At 43.8% G+C, this 19156-nt stretch overlaps 1 protein-coding gene across 2 annotated transcripts in view; it reads right to left on the reverse strand.

The window, feature by feature from the left end:
* The window catches only part of FUT10 (fucosyltransferase 10), a 76806-nt gene extending 62631 nt beyond the window's left edge, over positions 1-14175 (reverse strand). For both annotated transcript variants that reach the window (XM_004021766.6, XM_042241454.2), the window contains exons 1-2: positions 14113-14175; positions 6766-7119 (exon numbers count right to left, since the gene is read on the reverse strand). In XM_004021766.6, coding sequence (XP_004021815.2) covers positions 6766-6846 — 81 coding nt within the window. In that variant the 5' untranslated portion in view covers positions 6847-7119; positions 14113-14175. The remainder of the gene's footprint in view (positions 1-6765; positions 7120-14112) is intronic.
* Positions 14176-19156: the final 4981 nt, after the last annotated feature.

The following is a 19156-nucleotide window of genomic DNA, read 5'->3' on the forward strand; positions in this document are numbered from 1 at the left end:
CCTCCTCCTTTGGAATCAGAAATGCTGCCTCTTGGGGCTTCCCTGACAGTACAGCGGCTGGGACTCTGTGCTTCCGCTGCAGGGAGTATGGGTTTGATCTCTGGTAGGGGAATAAGGACCCTACATGCCTCACGGCACAGCCAAAATAAATAATACATTTTTTATAATTAAAAGAAAAAAAAAAGAAATGCTGCATCTCTCTGACCCTTCTTCTGTCATTTCACTTTCTGACCACAGCCAGGAAAGAGCCTCCTCTGTTAAGGACTCCTGTGCTTCCTCCAGGCCTGCACACATAACTCAGGGTTATCTCCTCACCTCCAGGTGTGTCACTGTAATCTTACATACAAGGTCCCTTTTGACAAAAGTGGGCTTCCCTCATAGCTCAGCTGGTAAAGAATCTGCCTGCAGTGTGGGAGACCTGGGTTCGATCCCTGGGTTGGGAAGATCCCCTGGAGAAGGGATAGGCTACCCACTCCAGTATTCCTGGGCTTCCCTTGTGGCTCAGCTGGTAAAGAATCTGCCTGCAGTGTGGGAGACCTGGGTTCGATCCCTGGGTTGGGAAGATCCCCTGGAGAAGGGAAATGCTACCCACTCCAGTATTCTAGGCTAGAGAATTTCATGGACTGTATAGTCCGTGGGGTTGCAAAGAGTCAGACACGACTTGAGAGACTTTCACTTTCTTTCTTTTAGACAAGTAAAATAACACGTCACAGTTTCTGGGGGTTAGGGTAGAGACATAGCCTCCAAAATATCTACCAACAAAGACATGTCTCTCTACTAAACACTTAACAGATACATCTCTCCTCCATTTTGTAGGCATATATAGAATCCAGAAGTGGTTGTGTCTCTTAATGAAACCTGCAAGAGTCAGGGCTATTATCTGGCTAATGCTGGAGATTACATTCTGGGGAAAGTGAATTATAAAAATCCTATTGATTTCCTTTTAGTACAATTAAAGGTGTCATGGGGCTTCCCTTGTGGCTCAGCTCGTAAAGAATCTGCCTGACATGCAGGAGACCCTGGTTCATTTCCTGGGTTGGGAAGATCCCCTGGAGAAGGGAAGGGCTACCCACTCCAGAATTCTGGCTTGGAGAATTCCATGCACTTTATGGTCCATGGGGTCCCAAAGAGTTGGATGCAACTGAGCGACTTTCACTTTCACTTTTCAAAGGTGTCATAACATGGGTCTTATGTTTGTAATAATATCCACCATGGCATGGAGATGGCCTAAGTACTGGGCTCCTTCTCACTTAAAACTCTGTCCATAGAATTTTCCAGGCAATAATACTGGAGTGGGTCATCATTTCCTGCTCCAGAGAATCTTCCTGACCCACGGAAGGAACCCATGTCACTTATATCTCCTACATCGGCAGACAGATTCTTTACCACTAGTGCCACCTTGGAAGTCCAATAATATCCACCATGGCATGGAGATGGCATAGTACTGGGCTCCTTCTCACTTAAAACCATGTTTTTTATGTATTTCAAGACAGTCTGGGGACTTTCCTGGTGGTCCATGCTCCCAAGGCAAGGGCCCCAGGTTCCATCCCTGGTCAGGGAACTAGATCCCACAGGCCACAACTAAAGATCCCGCTTGCCAAAACAAAGATCGAAGATCTCACATGCCACAACTATTAACAAGACCTGGTACAGCTTCCCTGGTGGCTCAGGAGTAAAGAGTCTGCCTGCCAATGCAGGAGACAAAGGAGACGCAGGTCCAGTTCCTAGGTCAGGAAGATCCCCTGGAGAAGGAGATAGCAACCCACGCCAGGATTCTTGCTGGGAAATCCCATGGACAGAGAGAGAAGCCTGGTGGGCTACAGTCCATGGGGTTGTGAAGAGTCAGACACTACTGAGCACATTGTTCACAGCCAAATAAGTAAATTTTTAAAAGAGACCGAGAGTCAGGGTTCTGGAGAGCAAGGCCATCAATCAAAGTAATCTGGAGGGCACGGTGGGCAGGTAAAATCAGAGGCAAAATTGCTGCCATTTCATCAAACTTTAAGGTTTGATATTCAGATGGCAAACAAATGTAATACAAACAAATGTAATACATTACAAAAAAAAGATAATATATTTCTAACAATTACAAAATATGTTAGAAAGAGCAGTATAAAAGTAGGGGATGGTCTGCATCATATATAAAAAAACAACAGTCAGACTGTGCAAAGAATAAAGCAGTTAAAAGAAGATGTATTTTCGTGTATTAACTGTTCCACCAGTCAACAGAAGAGACTATCTGCTGGCCCTCAGGCCCCACTCTCAGCAGCCAAGGGTGGTGTCTTCTTTATGCATTTGCTACCTCTGGTGTCAGAAAAGGGCCCCTGCCCACTGATGTGACGGAGGGTCTGTAACTCCCAGGGGAGGGTCTGTAATGTTCACTGGATTTTCTGAGGGATCCAAGGCCAAAAAAACTATTAAGAGCCACTTGGCAAAAAGCCACACATTATTCCAAAAGGAGGAAAGAATTCCATTAGCCTTGAAAAAAGCATGGCTCACTTGTGACACTGAAGTCATCATTAGAACAGTAAAACTGTCACTGAAAACCAAAAACCCTTGCCAACAGTATCCCTAGCACTTTCATGAATCCGCCCGCAACGCAGGAGCCCTGGGTTCGATCCCTGGGGTGGGATGATCCCCTGGAGGAGGGCATGACAACCCACTCCAGTGTTCCTGCCTGGAGAATCCCATGGACAGAGGAGCCTGGTGGGCTACAGTTCATGGGGTCACAAAGAGTTGGACATGACTGAGCAACTAAGCACGGCACAGTAATAAGATGGCTACGCCCCAGAGCGTGATGGAACAGTGTTGACTTTAGCCACAAATGCTCTATACTTTCACTCAGCCTTTCCCTGCAAATGTACCACCAGCGACTCTAAAGAATCACGTTGAGAAAATCATGGGTATAACTTCAAAGACAAATTTTGCTCCACATTTCTGATCGACATCTACTGTGCGAGGCATAAGGTCATATTCAAATAACAGGGATTGCTTCAAGGAGAGATTGTCCTACCAAACAGCTTTTTAAAAAATGTTTTGCCTCAGACATCAGTACCAGGTGGTAAGAAATACGGGGCACAGAGGAACATATTAAACAAAACCATGAGGAGAAAATCAGCCAAATCAAAAATCTGGGAAATTCAAAATGACAAATGACCTAGTTTCTTCCACAAACCCATGACATGGAATAAAATGTGGGGCAGAAGAAACTTTTATAGAAAAAAATCCACAAAACTTGAGATAAATTCAAAATGTGGATTTGTTTATTCCAGATTCAAATCAACCCGTTAAAAGTTTTTTTGAGATAACTGGAGAAACTTTAATATGGCCTGAGACATAGATGGTCCTGAGTAATATTAATTTTGCTGAGTATGACAACAGTCATATGGTTATACTAAATTTAAAGTTCCCATCTGTGAGAGCGGTGGTTCCCCAACCTTTCTGGCACCTGGGAACGATTTCATGGAAGACATTTTTTCCACGGACTGGGGGAAGGAAACTGGGGGGAGGATGGTTTCAGGATGATTCAAGCACATTACACTTATCGTGCACTTTATATCTATTATTATTTCATCAGCTCCACCCAGATCATCAAGCATCAGCTCCTACACATTGGCGGCCTCTGTGTTAGAGAATCACATTAAAGAAAGTCCAAGTGAAATAATATGTCTTAGATTTGCTGTAAAATGATTTCATCAGTTATTTGTGCAACTGAAAGGTAAATAAAATAAAAAAAAAAAGTAAAGATACCATACACCCAAAGAATCTACAGATACTATATACAAAATATAGTTAAATGTGAATCAAAAACTGTCTCAGATGAATGACTTCCTCCAGAGAACCACAATGCTTTAGTTTAACTGTAGGTCAATGAAACATTTTCAAGTTGAGATTATTAATCATGTTATAAAATCTGCTATGGGTTGAACTGTGCCCCCTCCCCTGCCCCCCTGGCCAAATTCATATGTTGAAGCCCTAACCCCTCCCACCTCGGAATGTGACTGAACTAGGAGACAGGGTCTTAAAAGAGGCAATTAAGTTAAAAAGAGGTCATCAGAGTGGGCCCTAATGCAAAATGACTGGTGTCTGCATAAAAAGAGGAGACAGGGAAGCAGAGAAGTATAGGAAGAGACGTATGTGAAGACCCGGGGAGAAGACAGCACCCACAGGGCCAAGGAGGAGCCTCAGAGAAATGCCCTGCTTGCTGACACCTTGACCTTGACTTCTAGCCTCCACAACTCTGAGAAAATAGATTCCAGTTGTGTAAGCCACCCAACCCAGTCTTTGGTCCTTTATATATGGTCAGTCAGTCAGTTCAGTCACTCAGTCGCTCAGTCGTGTCTGACTCTTTGTGAATCGCATGAATCGCAGCACACCAGGCCTCCCTGTCCATCACCATCTCCCAGAGTTCACTCAGACTCACGTCTATTGAGTCAGTGATGCCATCCAGCCATCTCATCCTCTGTCATCCTCTTCTCCTCCTGCCCTCAATCCCTCCCAGCATCAGAGTCTTTTCCAATGAGTCAACTCTTCACATGAGGTGGCCAAAGTACTGGAGTTTCAGCTTTAGCATCATTCCTTCCAAAGAAATCCCAGCCCTAGCAAACTAATGCAGGATTCATGACATGATTTTTTTTTTAAATTTAGCCTTCCTTTTCCCTACCTACGTGGCAAATTATTTCATCTTGCCTAGCTTACAAGCCAGTAAAAACAGGAACGGTCCTAAATGTGGAGCTCTCTACCAAGGTCACAGGTGTACAGCCTTGTACCAAGGGCACAGATGTGGACCCCTGCACCAAGGTCATCTCTGGAACTGATTAAGCACCATAGCAACCATTGCCAGGAGCCCCCCTGACCTTATATTAGGTAAAAATACCTACCCTCTAGCATCCTAACCAATCATCTCATGTTACCCTTCCAGCAGGAATTTTTCTGTCTTGAGGCTATAAAAATTGGCTGTGCCGTGCTATGCTTAGTCGCTTAGTCATGTCCGACTCTTTGCAACCCCATGGGCTGTAGCTTGCCGGGCTCCTCTGCCCATGGAGATTCTCCAAGGAATAATACCAAAGTGGGTTGCCATGTCCTCCTCCAGGGGATCTTCCCACCCCAGGGATCGAACCCAGGTCTCCTGCACTGTGGAGACCACAAAAGGGGTCGGCTCTCCCTTGAACCTGCCCACTGTCTAACAGCGTCTCACACTCTAATAAACTGTTCTCCTCTCATTCTGCCTCGTGTCTGGAAATTCTTTTCCAACCTGTGCACAGACTATGACACTAAATATACAGGCATTATATTTGTTCATTTTATAGTGTTCAAATAAAAATAGTATTACAGCAACGCTGAACAATGAAGTACTCAATGTATCCATGAGGACTGGGTAACATTCCAAATCAGACCACCGATAGCAAACTGCAATCAAGATCCAGGTGAAGGTTCAGCTCCAATAAACACGCTACTACCTCTTCTATTCTGGAAACTTAGAGATGACATGCCTACCAAAAGAACAGTAATTTATTCTGACATCAAAAGCAAAATTCTTAACTTGTACACAGGCATTCCTCAAGCCTGGAAAAGAGGTCAAATGTCTAGTAAGATCAAAGCTTTCTCATAAGTTCCCACAGAATGAAGCAGAAAACTGCAGCCTTTCCAGCTCAAGCAGGTCCTAGATCCTTAGCTCCAAGAGAGACACAATGAGAGCCAGGGGTCTGCTCTGACCAGAATCTCTACCTGGCAGCGGAAGGTGGTGGAAACAGCACAGACTACCTGCCAACGTGATGGTATAAGCATTCATTCACTCATTCCTAAGCAAGGAGAAGGGCAATCCTCCAGAATAAAACGCCCAGAGGACACTGTCGTCTCCACCAGGCCTGTGTGTGAACTACTCACATCCACGAGTAATCTCTAAAAGTCCTTTTGGATTTTGAAACGGACAGGAGGGACACAAGTAGGGGCTAAAAAATCCGAACTCATATTTATACTTTTACCTTCACTGTGAAATTTTTATTTCACTTTGAAATCACCCAATGAAGTTCAGAAGAACCAACCATATGAGATAAATGGGAGGACTGAAGAAATGCTTCAGTTCATTCACTCTACTACCAACAAATGTATTAACGCCGACGTTTGTGTTCTGCAGAACAAACTAGGTTGTTCTTGGAATAGTCACTGCTTCTTCAAGAATGGCATCTTTCAGAAGGGGTCATGACTTGGGAGGAAGTCATCCAAGCTAAACCTTCATCTGGATCTTAATTGCAGTTTGCCATCAGTAGTACGATTGGGGCTGTTACGCAGTGCTCATGGACATATTGAGGGCATCTTTGTTCAGAGTTGTCTTGAGCCAACAAGACAGACAGGGCTCTACTAGAACCAAGACTCCGGGACTTCCCCGGTGATCCAGTAGCTAAGATTTCACCTTCCTATGCAGAGGTTGTGGGTTCGATCCCTGATCCAAACCAGGAAACAATACTGCAACAAATTCAATTAAGATTTTAAAAATGGTCCACATCCAAAAAAAATCTTAAAACTAGGATCCTGTGAGTCACAAACTGATTTCCCAACTCACTGATCTTGTTTCTACCTACCACATCCACTCACTAAACCTCAGTTCCATATGTTATAAAAAGAAAGTATTTTTCCTGCCTTAGAGAGAACATCCTGACCCTGAGAGATGAAGCAAAAAGTAAAGTCCTTGGCGAGCGTGGGATGGGGGTGGGGGTAGGAGAAGAGGCCCAGGAATCAACACTACACGACCCAAGCTCTTGGTACCTGGAGCGTGATGAGCAGAAAGACAGTAGCCATGACGCACAGGCAAAATGCCAGAAGCTTCCCCCTCTGAATCCGCACCATGCTGCCCTGCCCTGGGTGACTGCCAGAGGGCGAGCCTGGTTACCAGGTGTTCTCGAGTCGGCCCACAGACCAAGACAACTTCACGTGGAGGAACCATCTGCATGCCAATTTCCTCCGCTGCCATTCCTGCTGGGACCCGGGCTCCATGAAGGACTGAGATGTGAGGTTCTGAGGTCGCCTGGCTTGGCATTGAAAGGGAACAGCATGCAGTCTTCTTAAGCTATCATCAGAGCAGCTGGGGATTCTTTAAACCAGAAGACATCCAAAAAATATCTGTAACAAATGAACAACAGTTTGGCCTTAGCACAGGAGATTTTATTAATGCAGTCTCGCAGGGCTGCAGTGTAGAAACGAAAAGCTTTAAAACTAAAAGGAATCTTTGGGATCATTTAGACCTAACACCTCACTCATAGATAAGGACACCAAGACCAGAGAGGTGAAGAGACTTGCTCACGGTCATACAGTCCATTAGAGGAGAGTGAGAGATCGACAATCAGGTCCCGAGACTAAAATGATGCTTCCACTTAATTTTCTTTGCCATCAGACTTGAATTCCAAAAGTCACTGACATGTGATCATTTCCTTTCATCTAAGTTTCAAAAGAACAGACAAGTGGAGCAGAAATAGCCGTGACTGTCCACTCAGTCCTGTAACAATTAGGGAAAGAACAAACGTTTCAGGCTTTGCTCAGAAATGGCAAATGATTGACTGACCTCAGTTCCCGCCAGGGAAAACCACTTTGACCACAACATAAGGAATTTAGGTTACTGCTTTATTTGCTTAGTCTTTTACAGCAAGTGCACTAAAGCAGTGGATTGTGCGGGCAATATGGTTCTCTGGATGTCTTGAAATAAGGTGTCCATCCATCAGAAATGGATGGTCTTTTCCAAAAGCTTTTCAAATGAACTAAATAGTCCCACAGAATGCCTCTTATGCCTGGGGTTCCCTGAAGTCAAACATGCTGAGCAAACCACACCGTGGAGTTCAGAGGAGAGCAAGGATCCACATTTCAGAGAAAGAGGGTGCTCCAAGGACCTGGTCCTAAGATCTGACTGTATACCTCTCAGATATGGAACTGAAGATCCAATGAGAAATACAAAAGTGATGCAGAATTCTGCTTTAAAACCTTGGTTTTAAAGGTGTACTCCCCTCTCACGCATCTACCTTGATCAACTTTTAAGTCCAGGCTATTTCTTCCCCTCGGCAACAAAATGACTCTTGGTCTCTGAGACAGCCAAAAGCTCTTTTTTTTTTTTTCATCTGCATAAGTCTTACAATCCACAGGGTCTAAGAAAACAGGCTCTAGTCAGCCTGCCAGGATTCAAATCTCAACTCCTCAGACTGTCTGTGATTCCACGACTCAATTCCCAAAATACAGGTCATAGAGGTGCCCAATTAGAGAGTTACTGTGAGAATTCTATGAGATAAAATTGGTAAAACACTTATTTCAGAGCCTGACACAAAAGAAATACCCAATAAATGTTTGCTCTTCTCATTCTCATTCTGGGCTTCCCTGGTGGCTGAACAGGTAAACCATCCCCTGCAACGCAGGAGACCCAGGTTCAGTCCCTGGGTCGGGAAGATCCTCTGGAGAAGGAAATGGCAACCCACTCCAGTATTCTTGCCTGGAGAATCCCATGGACAGAGTAGCCACGGAATACAGGGCTACAGTCCACTGGGGCACAAACGGTTCAGAGACAAATGAGCAACTAACACTTTCACTTTTTCACAAATCAAGCCAGAAGAATTTAAGGTTACAAAAATCCCTTTCATCCAAAGAACCTCAATAGAGGTCATAGCTCCCAAACGAGATGTACACAGTACGGTCTCAAGGACTGAGCTGTGGGTAAACACCCAGTACTAAAGAACAGAGTCAGCTAGGGTAGATGGTCTGATGATTTAGAGCAGGCAGCAGCCAACCAGGCCTTGGGGCACATCAATCTAATACACATAGGGCACTAGTTACCCAGGAGTCTGTCATCAAATCAGCGGTCCCCCAACTGGGGGCGACAGATGGACCTGCAGAGAGCACCCTGAAGGCCGACAAGCTCCAAGACAAAGAGACCCCAAGAAGAAAGCTCCCTTCTGCTTCCTCATTGCCCTCAGGGTGAATCTCAGACCCTCACTTCTAAGAGAGCACGCCCAGAACACCCCGTCTCAGGCTGGAGCAGTGTGTGTTTGCTCAGCCAGGTCGATAACAGCTGAAGTGGACTCACTAACCGACCCGCCTGACCCAAGCGCTGAGCTCTGAGACGCTTCTTTGGGCTGTGCACACGGCCTGGGGCCGGCCATCTGCCGCCTGGAGAGGGGTCTGGAGCTGAGAGTCACCACCGCATAGTCCTGCAGGGGCTGTCCCGTCAAAAGCAGCAACACTTTCAGTCCCCAGTCATTTCCACGTTCTCTGCTTTATGTTGAATTAAAATGCACAGGAGGGAGACTAGACGTCTCAGTGAATTAGCAGCCTGAGGATGCCAGCTTCCCACAGGGCCCCAGCCATGCAGGGCCAGCCCCCGGTGTGGGTCAAGGGCTTCAGCCGTGGGACTCCGGTGATTTCTGCCCTGTGGTCCTGAGTGGAAAATGAGAAGCCAACCCTGGGTGACACCCACCAGAGAGATCTGGGAAGTCTCAGATCCTCTCTCCTCTAGTAACTGGTGGGTCATTTGGGTTAATAGTGAAGTTGCTCAATCCTGTCCGACTCTCTGCAACCCCATGGACTGTAGCCCACCAGGCTCCTCTGTCCATGGGATTTTCCAGGCAAGAATACTGGAGTGGGTGGCCATTTCCTTCTCCAAGGGATCTTCCCGACCCAGGGATCAAATGCTTCACCGTCTGAGTCACCAGGGAAATCACTGGGTTAATAATCAACTCTTAACTGAGTTTGAGGTTATGCCAGGGAAAGTCTTTTGAAAGAATATGTCTAATTACCAGACACGTTATTCACACCAAAGTGTCATTTTTCAAATGAATACATTCCAAGATGTTTTCATTTCATAATGTATAAAATCCTCGGAGCATCCCTTAAGTAGGGGCTGCTGTCCTGGGAAAGAGAGATGACATGGCAGGCAGATAGGAAAGTCTAAGGGCCTCTGGACAAAGCTCCAGGCAATTTTTAACTCATTGCCTTCGACTCTACTTGACTTCACCTGCACTCCACATCGATTCCTACTTGGTGACTCCAAAAGCCTGATAAGAACTTCCCCAGCAGTCCAGTGTTAAGACTGTGTTTCTATCTATGTCAGGTTTGATCCCTGGTTGGGGAACTAGGGTGCCACATGCTTCTCGGTGTGGGAAAAAATAAAAATTAAAAAATTAAAAGTCTGATAACTAGGATTTCTGACCTGCTAGCATCCCCCACTCAGCTCAGAGATGTTGTTGGAATGTAGACTGGGTATTTCTCCTCTGATTAAAATCCATCAATGGATTTCAATGCCAAAGAGTTCAAGGTAAAGACCAAATTCATTAGCTTAGAAAACAAGAGTCTCTGGACTCTGTCCTATTTTTCCACCTTCTACCTGACAAACCCTTTGTTCTAGCTGTTCCTGGAATATAGTTTCTTGTTCTGTGCTCTGGTCCCTACCTACAACACCCATACCTCTTTCCCTACCAGAGCCATTCTGGGCATTCAAGGCTACCTGCTTTGAGAAGCCTTATTCCACCCTAGTGCCAGGTCAGATAATATAGGGCCATTCATTGTGCTTATTTCTACTACATTAGTGGACAGAATGCTGGGGGAGGTTAGGCAACTCTTTAAAGCTACTTTATTGGGTGAATATAAAATAACTGTTAAACATTAAAAAAAAATTGACCAAACACACTAAACAGTTGACCAGTGTTATTAATTCGCAGAAAGACTGTCCCATGGGCACCTGATGAGCATGGCGTGGTGGTTCCACAGTTTCCCTTTTCATCCCATTTTTTTGATTAATACTTATTTGTGTTAATGTGTTCTTCACTTTTTTAATGGACTGCATACTTTGTGGAGCTTTTTTTTCTTTTTTGAGTGGTGCTCTGCCTTACAGATTTCTGTCTGGGAGGGTCATCCTCTTGGACCAAGCACACATTGCAGGAGAGACAGAGAATCACAAGAGAGAGAAAGGGATACTGGCAGCTGATGGAATCAAGACTGGTGATTAGGAGCTCCCCTCGTGGTCCAGTGGCGAGGGCTCCATACTCTCAATGCAGGGGCACCAGGTTCAATTCCTACCTGGGGAACTCGATCTTGCATGTGGCAACTAAAGAACTCCCATGATCCCGCATGCTACAACTAAGAGCAACAGCAACCGAATAAATAAATAAATACTTTTCAACTAAAAAAAAGACTGTATTAATAAAAAAGAAAGATTAATGGGAGGATGGAAGCGGCAGCATGACCACCTTCATTCTTCTACTCCTGAAAGTGATGCCATTCTTAAATTCTTAAATTCCAGACACAAACTGAAGCACTCAAAGTATACAGTATTAATACAATCTCACTTAGTGGGTCTAGTTTCTAGATAAAAACAAACCCACTAAAGAACTAAATAAAAAGACTGACATGAAGACCCAAACAGAAGCATTCAAAAACAATAGGTTTTTTAAATGGAAGACGGGGGTGGTCCACTATTGGGAAGATTCTGTATGACACTTAAGAGCTGAGCTTCTTTTTCCTTGGAAGGTGTTCTTTATAACTGTTCTTTCTCCAGGAGGGCTTACTGGTTATTCTGTAAAAATTTTCCTTCCTGGCAAAGATAGGAACTAAAAATCCCTCAGCTGCTTTGATCATTCCTGTAATCATGAGTGAGGAAACAATCAAATAACATGATAAAATCTGGCTAATACTTCACATGCCTAAAAACAAAGAGCTGGAACAAATAATCTTCTGAGGATCTTTATCCCAAAATTAAGTTCTCTGATCTCATGAACAGTGCCCAGGAACACTCCACAGAAGAAAAATCAATCAATTAAAGAGATAGTAATCGGGACAAGCTGAGTCATCACAATCTAAAGATTTCTGGAAATATAAAACAAGAAATATTTCTATATGACAACTGAGGGTTACTTGATCTTCATTCTCCTTTTGACTAATTCAGCATTAACTTTTAAAAACTGAGATCTTACTTTGAAGTAAATAAATATCTGAAAAATACTGTCAATAAGGATGAACTTAATTGTTTTTAATTTTTAAAAAATTCACAGTCAAGAACGCTACTACAAATCTTTGTTGTGTTAACAGAATGCTAGTATGTGAAACAGGTACTGGATTTCATACTGAAATCAATTCTTTTCTAAGAAGCATAATTGCTTTACAATGTTGTGTTAGTTTCTGCTGCACAATGAAGTCAATCAGCTACATGTGGAGAAGGTGATGGCACCCCACTCCAGCACTCTTGCCTGGAAACTCCCATGGACGGAGGAGCCTGGTGGGCTGCAGTCCATGGGGTCACTACTTCACTTTCACTTTTCACTTTCATGTATTGGAGAAGGAAATGGCAACCCACTCCAGTGTTCTTGCCTGGAGAATCCCAGGGATGGGGGAGCCTGGTGGGCTGCCATTTATGGGGTCGCACAGAGCTGGACACGACTGGAGTGACTTAGCAGCAGCAGCAGCAGCATACATATATCCCCTCCCTCTGGGACCCATCTCCCACCCCCAACCTCTCTTACCCATCTAGGTAGGTCATCACAGAGCACCTGAAATCAACTTTTTACATTCCAAATTTAGAAAGGATTTAAATATGGGTTGGAAATGCCTGCAAACTGAGCAATGCTTACACTTACATGAATAACATCATTGTTTGTCCAAACAATATGTTCATTTTCTTTATTTCCTAACTTTAATTCTGGTTCGAAATTTTTTTCAAATATGTTGTTTGCAAGAAAAAACTTGAAAAATACTTTTTTTTTAAACTGAAGAGAGATGAGCCATAAGAACAGTAACAGTTGAGACTGTGTATTTAAATTCACTGTTACACACTGCCATCTAGCAGGAAGGCAGCAAATGAAGAGTCACCACAGCAAGTCCAAAAAAGGGACTGACCTAAAAGATGCAGCCGGGCTAGGACATTGCCTCTGGCTTCCGGCAGGAGAGGGAGAAAGTTCTAACGCTGAGGCTAGACTGGTGTCTCTGCCACTTCATTGTGCAAATACCCGGGGCTGCTTATTCAAGACAGAGAGGCAAGATCCAGGTCCTCCTCTAGAGACCACGTGGGCCGGGCAGGAGAAACAATGCCCCAATTGTAGAATGACGTCACTAACACGCCCACGAGTGGCCCTGAGTGTCGGGGGGGGGGGGGGCGGTGTCTCATCATCAGTAAATGGAGGACGTAAAAGGAGAACGAGGTCCTGAAGACCAACTTGCCAAATTCAAAACTGCACGTAGCCCTCAACTGAAATAAACAATCCAAGTTGGGACATGAATACTACTCTCCCCGACTATCTCAGACCGCTGTGCGGAGGAGGGTAGGAGGGGGGGATTCTGTTGGTGGTGTTGGGGGTTTGGAGCCGGCAGCCTGCTGGAGCCAAGGTGTTAAGAAAAACAGTCATTTTGCGTGGCATTTGCTACATATTACAGAATCATTAAAAGAGTCCCAGGAAACGTCTTAAAATCACGCCAATGTTCCTTCCATAGCTTACATAAAATGTGTTCTGAGGATGCTAATCGAGTATGCAAAATACTTTGCATATCTTAGGCAAAGCCTGCAGTTCCGGGGTTTTCCCAGGGCATCTTCTGCCTTAAATAGGCAACGCTCTCCCCAACTGGACAGCCAGCCTCGTTCCTACTTCAGCACACAATTCTAGCAACAAGTAATGCTTGAGTCAAGACAGGGAGAAGGAAGCTGTTCACAGCGCACAGAGGTGGAGTTAGGTTCTGGAGTTAGTGGGGCTGGGAAGATGGTGGCAGATGGGGAGGGATGCGAAACCTTCCTCGCGGGGTGCGGGGACGGTGGGGGGGAGCGCGGGAACCCGCTCTCGCCGAGGCCCCTGCACATCACCTCCCTCCCACCTGTGCTTTTCAGCAGCCAGATGGGTTTGCATCTCAGGGAGGGTCCCTGGAAAGAGCTGCCCAAGGTTTCCCAAAGCGGACGCGGACACTTTCTCAGCACAGAACTCCGTCTTCCTCTTACACACACTCCCTTCTGGGCACAAAGAGGTTTCCCTAGGGCTGTGAGTTCGGCGAGCAGAGTCTCAGCTTCGGCGCGCCTCTTTAAAGTCTCTTTTCGGTTCTCCGCACCGAGACCCTGCTCCCACCAAGCCATCGCTCAGGAAAGACCCTTAAGATGGTACTCACCGCAGCGCGGAGGAGGCGCGCTCTGCCGGGTGCAGCCCCGCGGCTTTTCACTTTCGGTTCGCTTCCCAGCCGCAGCTCGAGCGAAAACTCGGAGAGGAGATTTGGAAGAAGGGATAATAACCCTGAGTGCGTCCAGGTCTGGCGATCCTAGATCCGGGTTTTCGCGCGGATGCTGTGTTTAAAAGCCTGCAGGACCTCCTTGCCCGGGAAACACCCACCGGCCCCTCTCTTGCCTGTCCCAGGCGCTCCACCCTCTGGAAAGCTCCTAGGAGGCTCCCAAGATCCTCTTCTAAAGCAAGTTGTTGTTTTAGTCGCTAAGTCGTGTCCGACTCTTTTGTGACTCCATGGATTTTAGCCCGCCGGGCTCCTCCGGCCGTGGGATTTCCCAGGAAAGAATGAATACTGGAGTGGATCGCCATTTCCTTCTCCAGGGAATCTTCCTGACCCAGGGATCGAAGAGGGTTCTTCACCACTGAGCCACCAGGGATTTTTGCTTCTCAAACTCTGAGCGAAGCTCATTCAAAGTCACCTATCCAGGAAAACTGAGAACATTTTAAGCTGTCAGTGTTTGGAAGACTGAGCAGGATGATCACTTAGCTCTATTTTACTGGGGAAGAAAAAGTGATTTTAGTTACTTGACTTCTAAATGCAGAGAATCCAATTAAAATTATTTTGGCCTAGTCTAGACCGAAAGGGATAAACCTAGAGGGGTCTTTTCAGACTTTGGGAGGGCCAGGACTAGGTGAGTGTCTAGGGATAAAAATTTGGGGAGGGATTAAGAGTCATGCACCTCCTGGGCACATCTGCAGACAGTGACTGCTCTTGGCTGCCCAGGGCCTGCCTCGCTCTCCTCCAGGCCCTGAGAGCACCAGTGCCCAGCACCTCTGTTATCTGCTTTAGTCATCAGGGAAATGCAAATTAACACTATAATGAGACACTACTACACACCCACCACAATGGCTACAGAATTTAAAACATAACACAGAGCAAAGGCTGAGCTGTGGACCACATGGAACTCTAGTGCATGCTTAAGTGAAAGTGAAGTGAAGTGGCTCAGTCGTGCCGACTCTTTGTGACCCCATGGACTGTAGCCTACCAGGCTCCTCTGTCCATGGGATTTTCCAGGCAGTAGTACTGGAGTGGATTGCCATTTCCTTCTCCAGGGGATCTTCCTAACCCAGGGATTGAACCCAGGTCTCCCACATTGTAGACAGACGCTTTATAGTCTGAGCCACTAGGAAAGTCCTAGTGCGTGCTTGGTGGGGTGTAATTGTTATAGCCACTTTGGAAAACTTGTCTGTCAGTATTCACTACAGCCAAATATGCACTCATTTTGTGATCCACAATTTTACTCGAAGGTATATGGCTAGGAAACATGCATATGTACGTACATCAAAAGACAGGTATATATGTCAAAAGACACGAAACACATCGTAACATATTTAAAAGAGCAGACATCATACAAAATATGGCTTTTGATCACAGTAGAAACCAATTAAATCAGTAATAGAAATATTCTAAAATATTTGGGGATATTTTGGACTATCTCCAAATATTTAAAAATTAAAGAACACACTTCTAAATAACACATGAGTCAAAGAAAAATTATCTGAGAAAAATATTTAGGATCAAATGAAAATGAAAATATAACCTATCAAAATTTATGAGATAGAGTAGAAGCAATGCTTAGAGGGAAACTGTAACATTGAATTATATCACTGAATGTTAGAAAAGAAGACATCTAAAATCAATATGTTAAGCTTCCACTGTATGAAACTAAAGAAAGAGTAGCAAATTAAATTCAAAGTAAGCAGAATAGAAGAAATAATAATAATTAGAGCAGAAATCAATGAAATTGAAAGCCGAGAATTAACAGAAAATCAAGGAAATCAAAAGCTGGTTCTTTGAAAAGATCAATAAAATTGACAAATGCTTTTCTAGGATAACCAGTAAAAAAGGGAGAAGACACAAAATACTAACATCAGAAGTAAAAGAAGGGTCATGCCTACTAACCCTGTGAACATTAAAAGATAATAAAGGTCAAGAGAATGAGACAAGTCCAGACTAGGAGAAAATATTTGCAAAAGTTATATGTGATAGAGTCTGATTATCCAAAATATACAACGAACTCTTAAAATTCAACAATCAGGAAGCAAACAACCCAATTTTTAAAATGGGTGAAAGACCTGGACACATCAAGGAAGATATAGAGAGGGCAGATCAGTATATGAAAAGATGCTCGACATCATGTCCTCATGACTACTGCAAGACCTTCCCAAAGGTTCCCTGTTTCCACACCTGCCTCCATATGAAGCCAGGGTGATCTTTTCAAGTCACAAATCAGATCAGGCCCATATTCTGCTCAAAAAATATGGTCCGGGAAGACTCTACATGCTGAGGGACAGCTAAGCCCATGCACCACAACTACTGACCTGGAGCTCTGAAGCCCACGAGCTCCTGAGCCCTCGAGCTGCAGTTACTAAAGCCCGTGTGCTCTAGACCCCCGGCGCTCCGCAACAAGAGAAGCCACGGCAACGAAAAGCTCCTGCACTGTCACGAGAGAGTAGCCCACGCTCACCATAACTAGAGAAAGTCCTCGCCCAGCAACAAAGACCCAGAGCAGCCAAAAATAAAGAAACAAGGAATTTAAAAAGAAGGGCAATCTCTTAACTGACTATGAGAAAATTTAAGGGACAGATGAGACATGTTGAAAAAGACAGCGGTGTCTTAAGTCAAATTTCTATTAATACTAATTGCAATGATAATTCATTCTATAACTTTTTCTTTACACATAGAGCTTTAAGATTATAGGACATTAAAAAAAAGCTATGTAAATGTATAATAATATTTGTGTAGGGAATATGATAGGATAAAGTACCAAAAAGAATAAATACTCAGGAATAAATTTAACCAAGAAAGTGAAAGATTTATACACTGAAACTGTAAGACACTGATGAAAGAAACTGAAGAAAATGCAAATAAGTGGAAAGATATTCTGTACTTGTGTTTTGGGAGAATTAATATTGGTAAAATGTCCATACTACAAAAAGAAATCTATAGATTCAATGCAGTCCCTATCAAAATTTCAATAGGATTTTTCACAGAAATGGAACAATCCTAAAATTTGTATGGAATCACAAAGACTCAAAATAGCCACAACAATCATGAGAAAGAAAAAAGCTTGAGGCATCATGCTTCCCAATTTTAAACTATATGACCAAGTTATAGTGATAAAAGACAGTATGTTATTGGCTTGAAAACAAACACACAGATCAACGGGACAGAGTAGAAAGCCCAGAAATAACCCATGCTTATACAGTCAATTAATTTACAACAAAGAGCAAAGAACATTGAATGAAAAAAGAACTGTCTCTTCAATAAACAGTGCTGGGAAAACTGGCAGCCACATTCAAAAGAACAAAACTGGACCACTGTCTAACACCATGCACAAAAATCAACCCAAAATAGACTACAGACTGGAATGTAACACCTGAAATCATAAAATCCCTAGAAGAAAACATAGGTAGTAAGCTCCTTGTCCTCAGTCTTGGTGCTGATTTTTCGGATCTGACACCAAAAGCCAAGGCAACAGGAACAAAAATAAACGAGTCCACATTAAACTAAAAAGGCTTCTGCATAGCAAAGGAAACCATCAACAAAGCAAAAAGGCAAGTTACTAAAGGGGAGAACATATCTGCAGATCATATGTCTGATAGGGGGTTAAGATCCAAAATATATTTTTCAAAAGCTCATATGACTCAGTAGCAAATAAAACCCACAAACAATCTGATTAAACAATGGACAGATCTGAACAGATAATTTTTTTCAAAGACATACAAGATGGCCACAGGTAAATGAAAAGATGCTCAATATCACCAATCATCAGGGAAATGCAAATCAGAACCACAATGAGGTATCTTTTCACACCTGTTAGAATGGCTGTCATCAAAGAGACAAGAAATAACAAGTGTTGGTGAAAATGTAGAGAAATGCTCAATGTGGAGAAATGTTCAAGAACCCTTGAACACTGCTTATAGGAATGTAAACTGGTGCAGCCACCATGAACAGCATGGAGGTTCCTCCAAAATTTAAAAATAGAACCACTTATATGATCCAGTAATTCCACTTCTGGGTATTTATCCAAAGAAAATGAAAACATTAACTCAAAAAGATAGACTCACTCCCATATTCATTGCAATATTATTTACAATAACCAAGTATGGAAACAGTCATGTCTACTGATGGATGAATTTAAAAAGAAAATGAGGCATATATGTACATACATATATATGTACAATGGAGTATTGCTAACTGTTAAGTCACATCAGTTGTGTCCGACTCTGTGCGACCCCATAGACAGCAGCCCACCAGGCTCCCCCATCCCTGGGATTCTCCAGGCAAGAACACTGGAGTGGGTTGCCATTTCCTTCTCCAGTACATTAAAGTGAAAAGTGAAAGTAAAGTTGCTCAGTCGTGTCCGACTCTTTGCAACCCCATAGACTGTAGCCTACCAGGCTCCTCTGTCCATGGGATTCTCTAGGCAAGAGTACTGGAGTGGGGTGCCATTGCCTTCTCCAACAATGGTGTATTAGTCAGCCATAAAAAGAATGAAACCCTGACATTTGCAAGAACATGGATAGACCTTGAGAGCATAACGCTAAGTGAATTAATCCAGAGAAAGGCAAATACCCTATGATCTTACTTATATATGGAATCTAAAAATAAAACAACAGAGCTCATAGCTACAGAGAATAGATTGGTGGTGGCCAGAGGGGAGGGGTGGGGTGGTGGGGTGGTGGGGTGGTGGGGTGGTGGGGTGGGGATGAAATGATTGGAGGGGACATATATATACACACACATATATGTATATATACATATATATTCAGCATGGTATGTATATATAATAAATAGTATGGTATTGATAATTTATCACAGTTGCAAATTTGAAAATTGCTAAAGAATAAAAACTTTTCATCACAAGAAGCAAATTTGTAACTATGTATAGTGATAAATGTTAACTAGACTTAAGGTGGTGACTCTTCTG

The sequence above is a fragment of the Ovis aries genome, chromosome 26 (assembly GCF_016772045.2).
Source record: "Ovis aries strain OAR_USU_Benz2616 breed Rambouillet chromosome 26, ARS-UI_Ramb_v3.0, whole genome shotgun sequence".
NCBI classification, from domain to species: domain Eukaryota; kingdom Metazoa; phylum Chordata; class Mammalia; order Artiodactyla; family Bovidae; genus Ovis; species Ovis aries.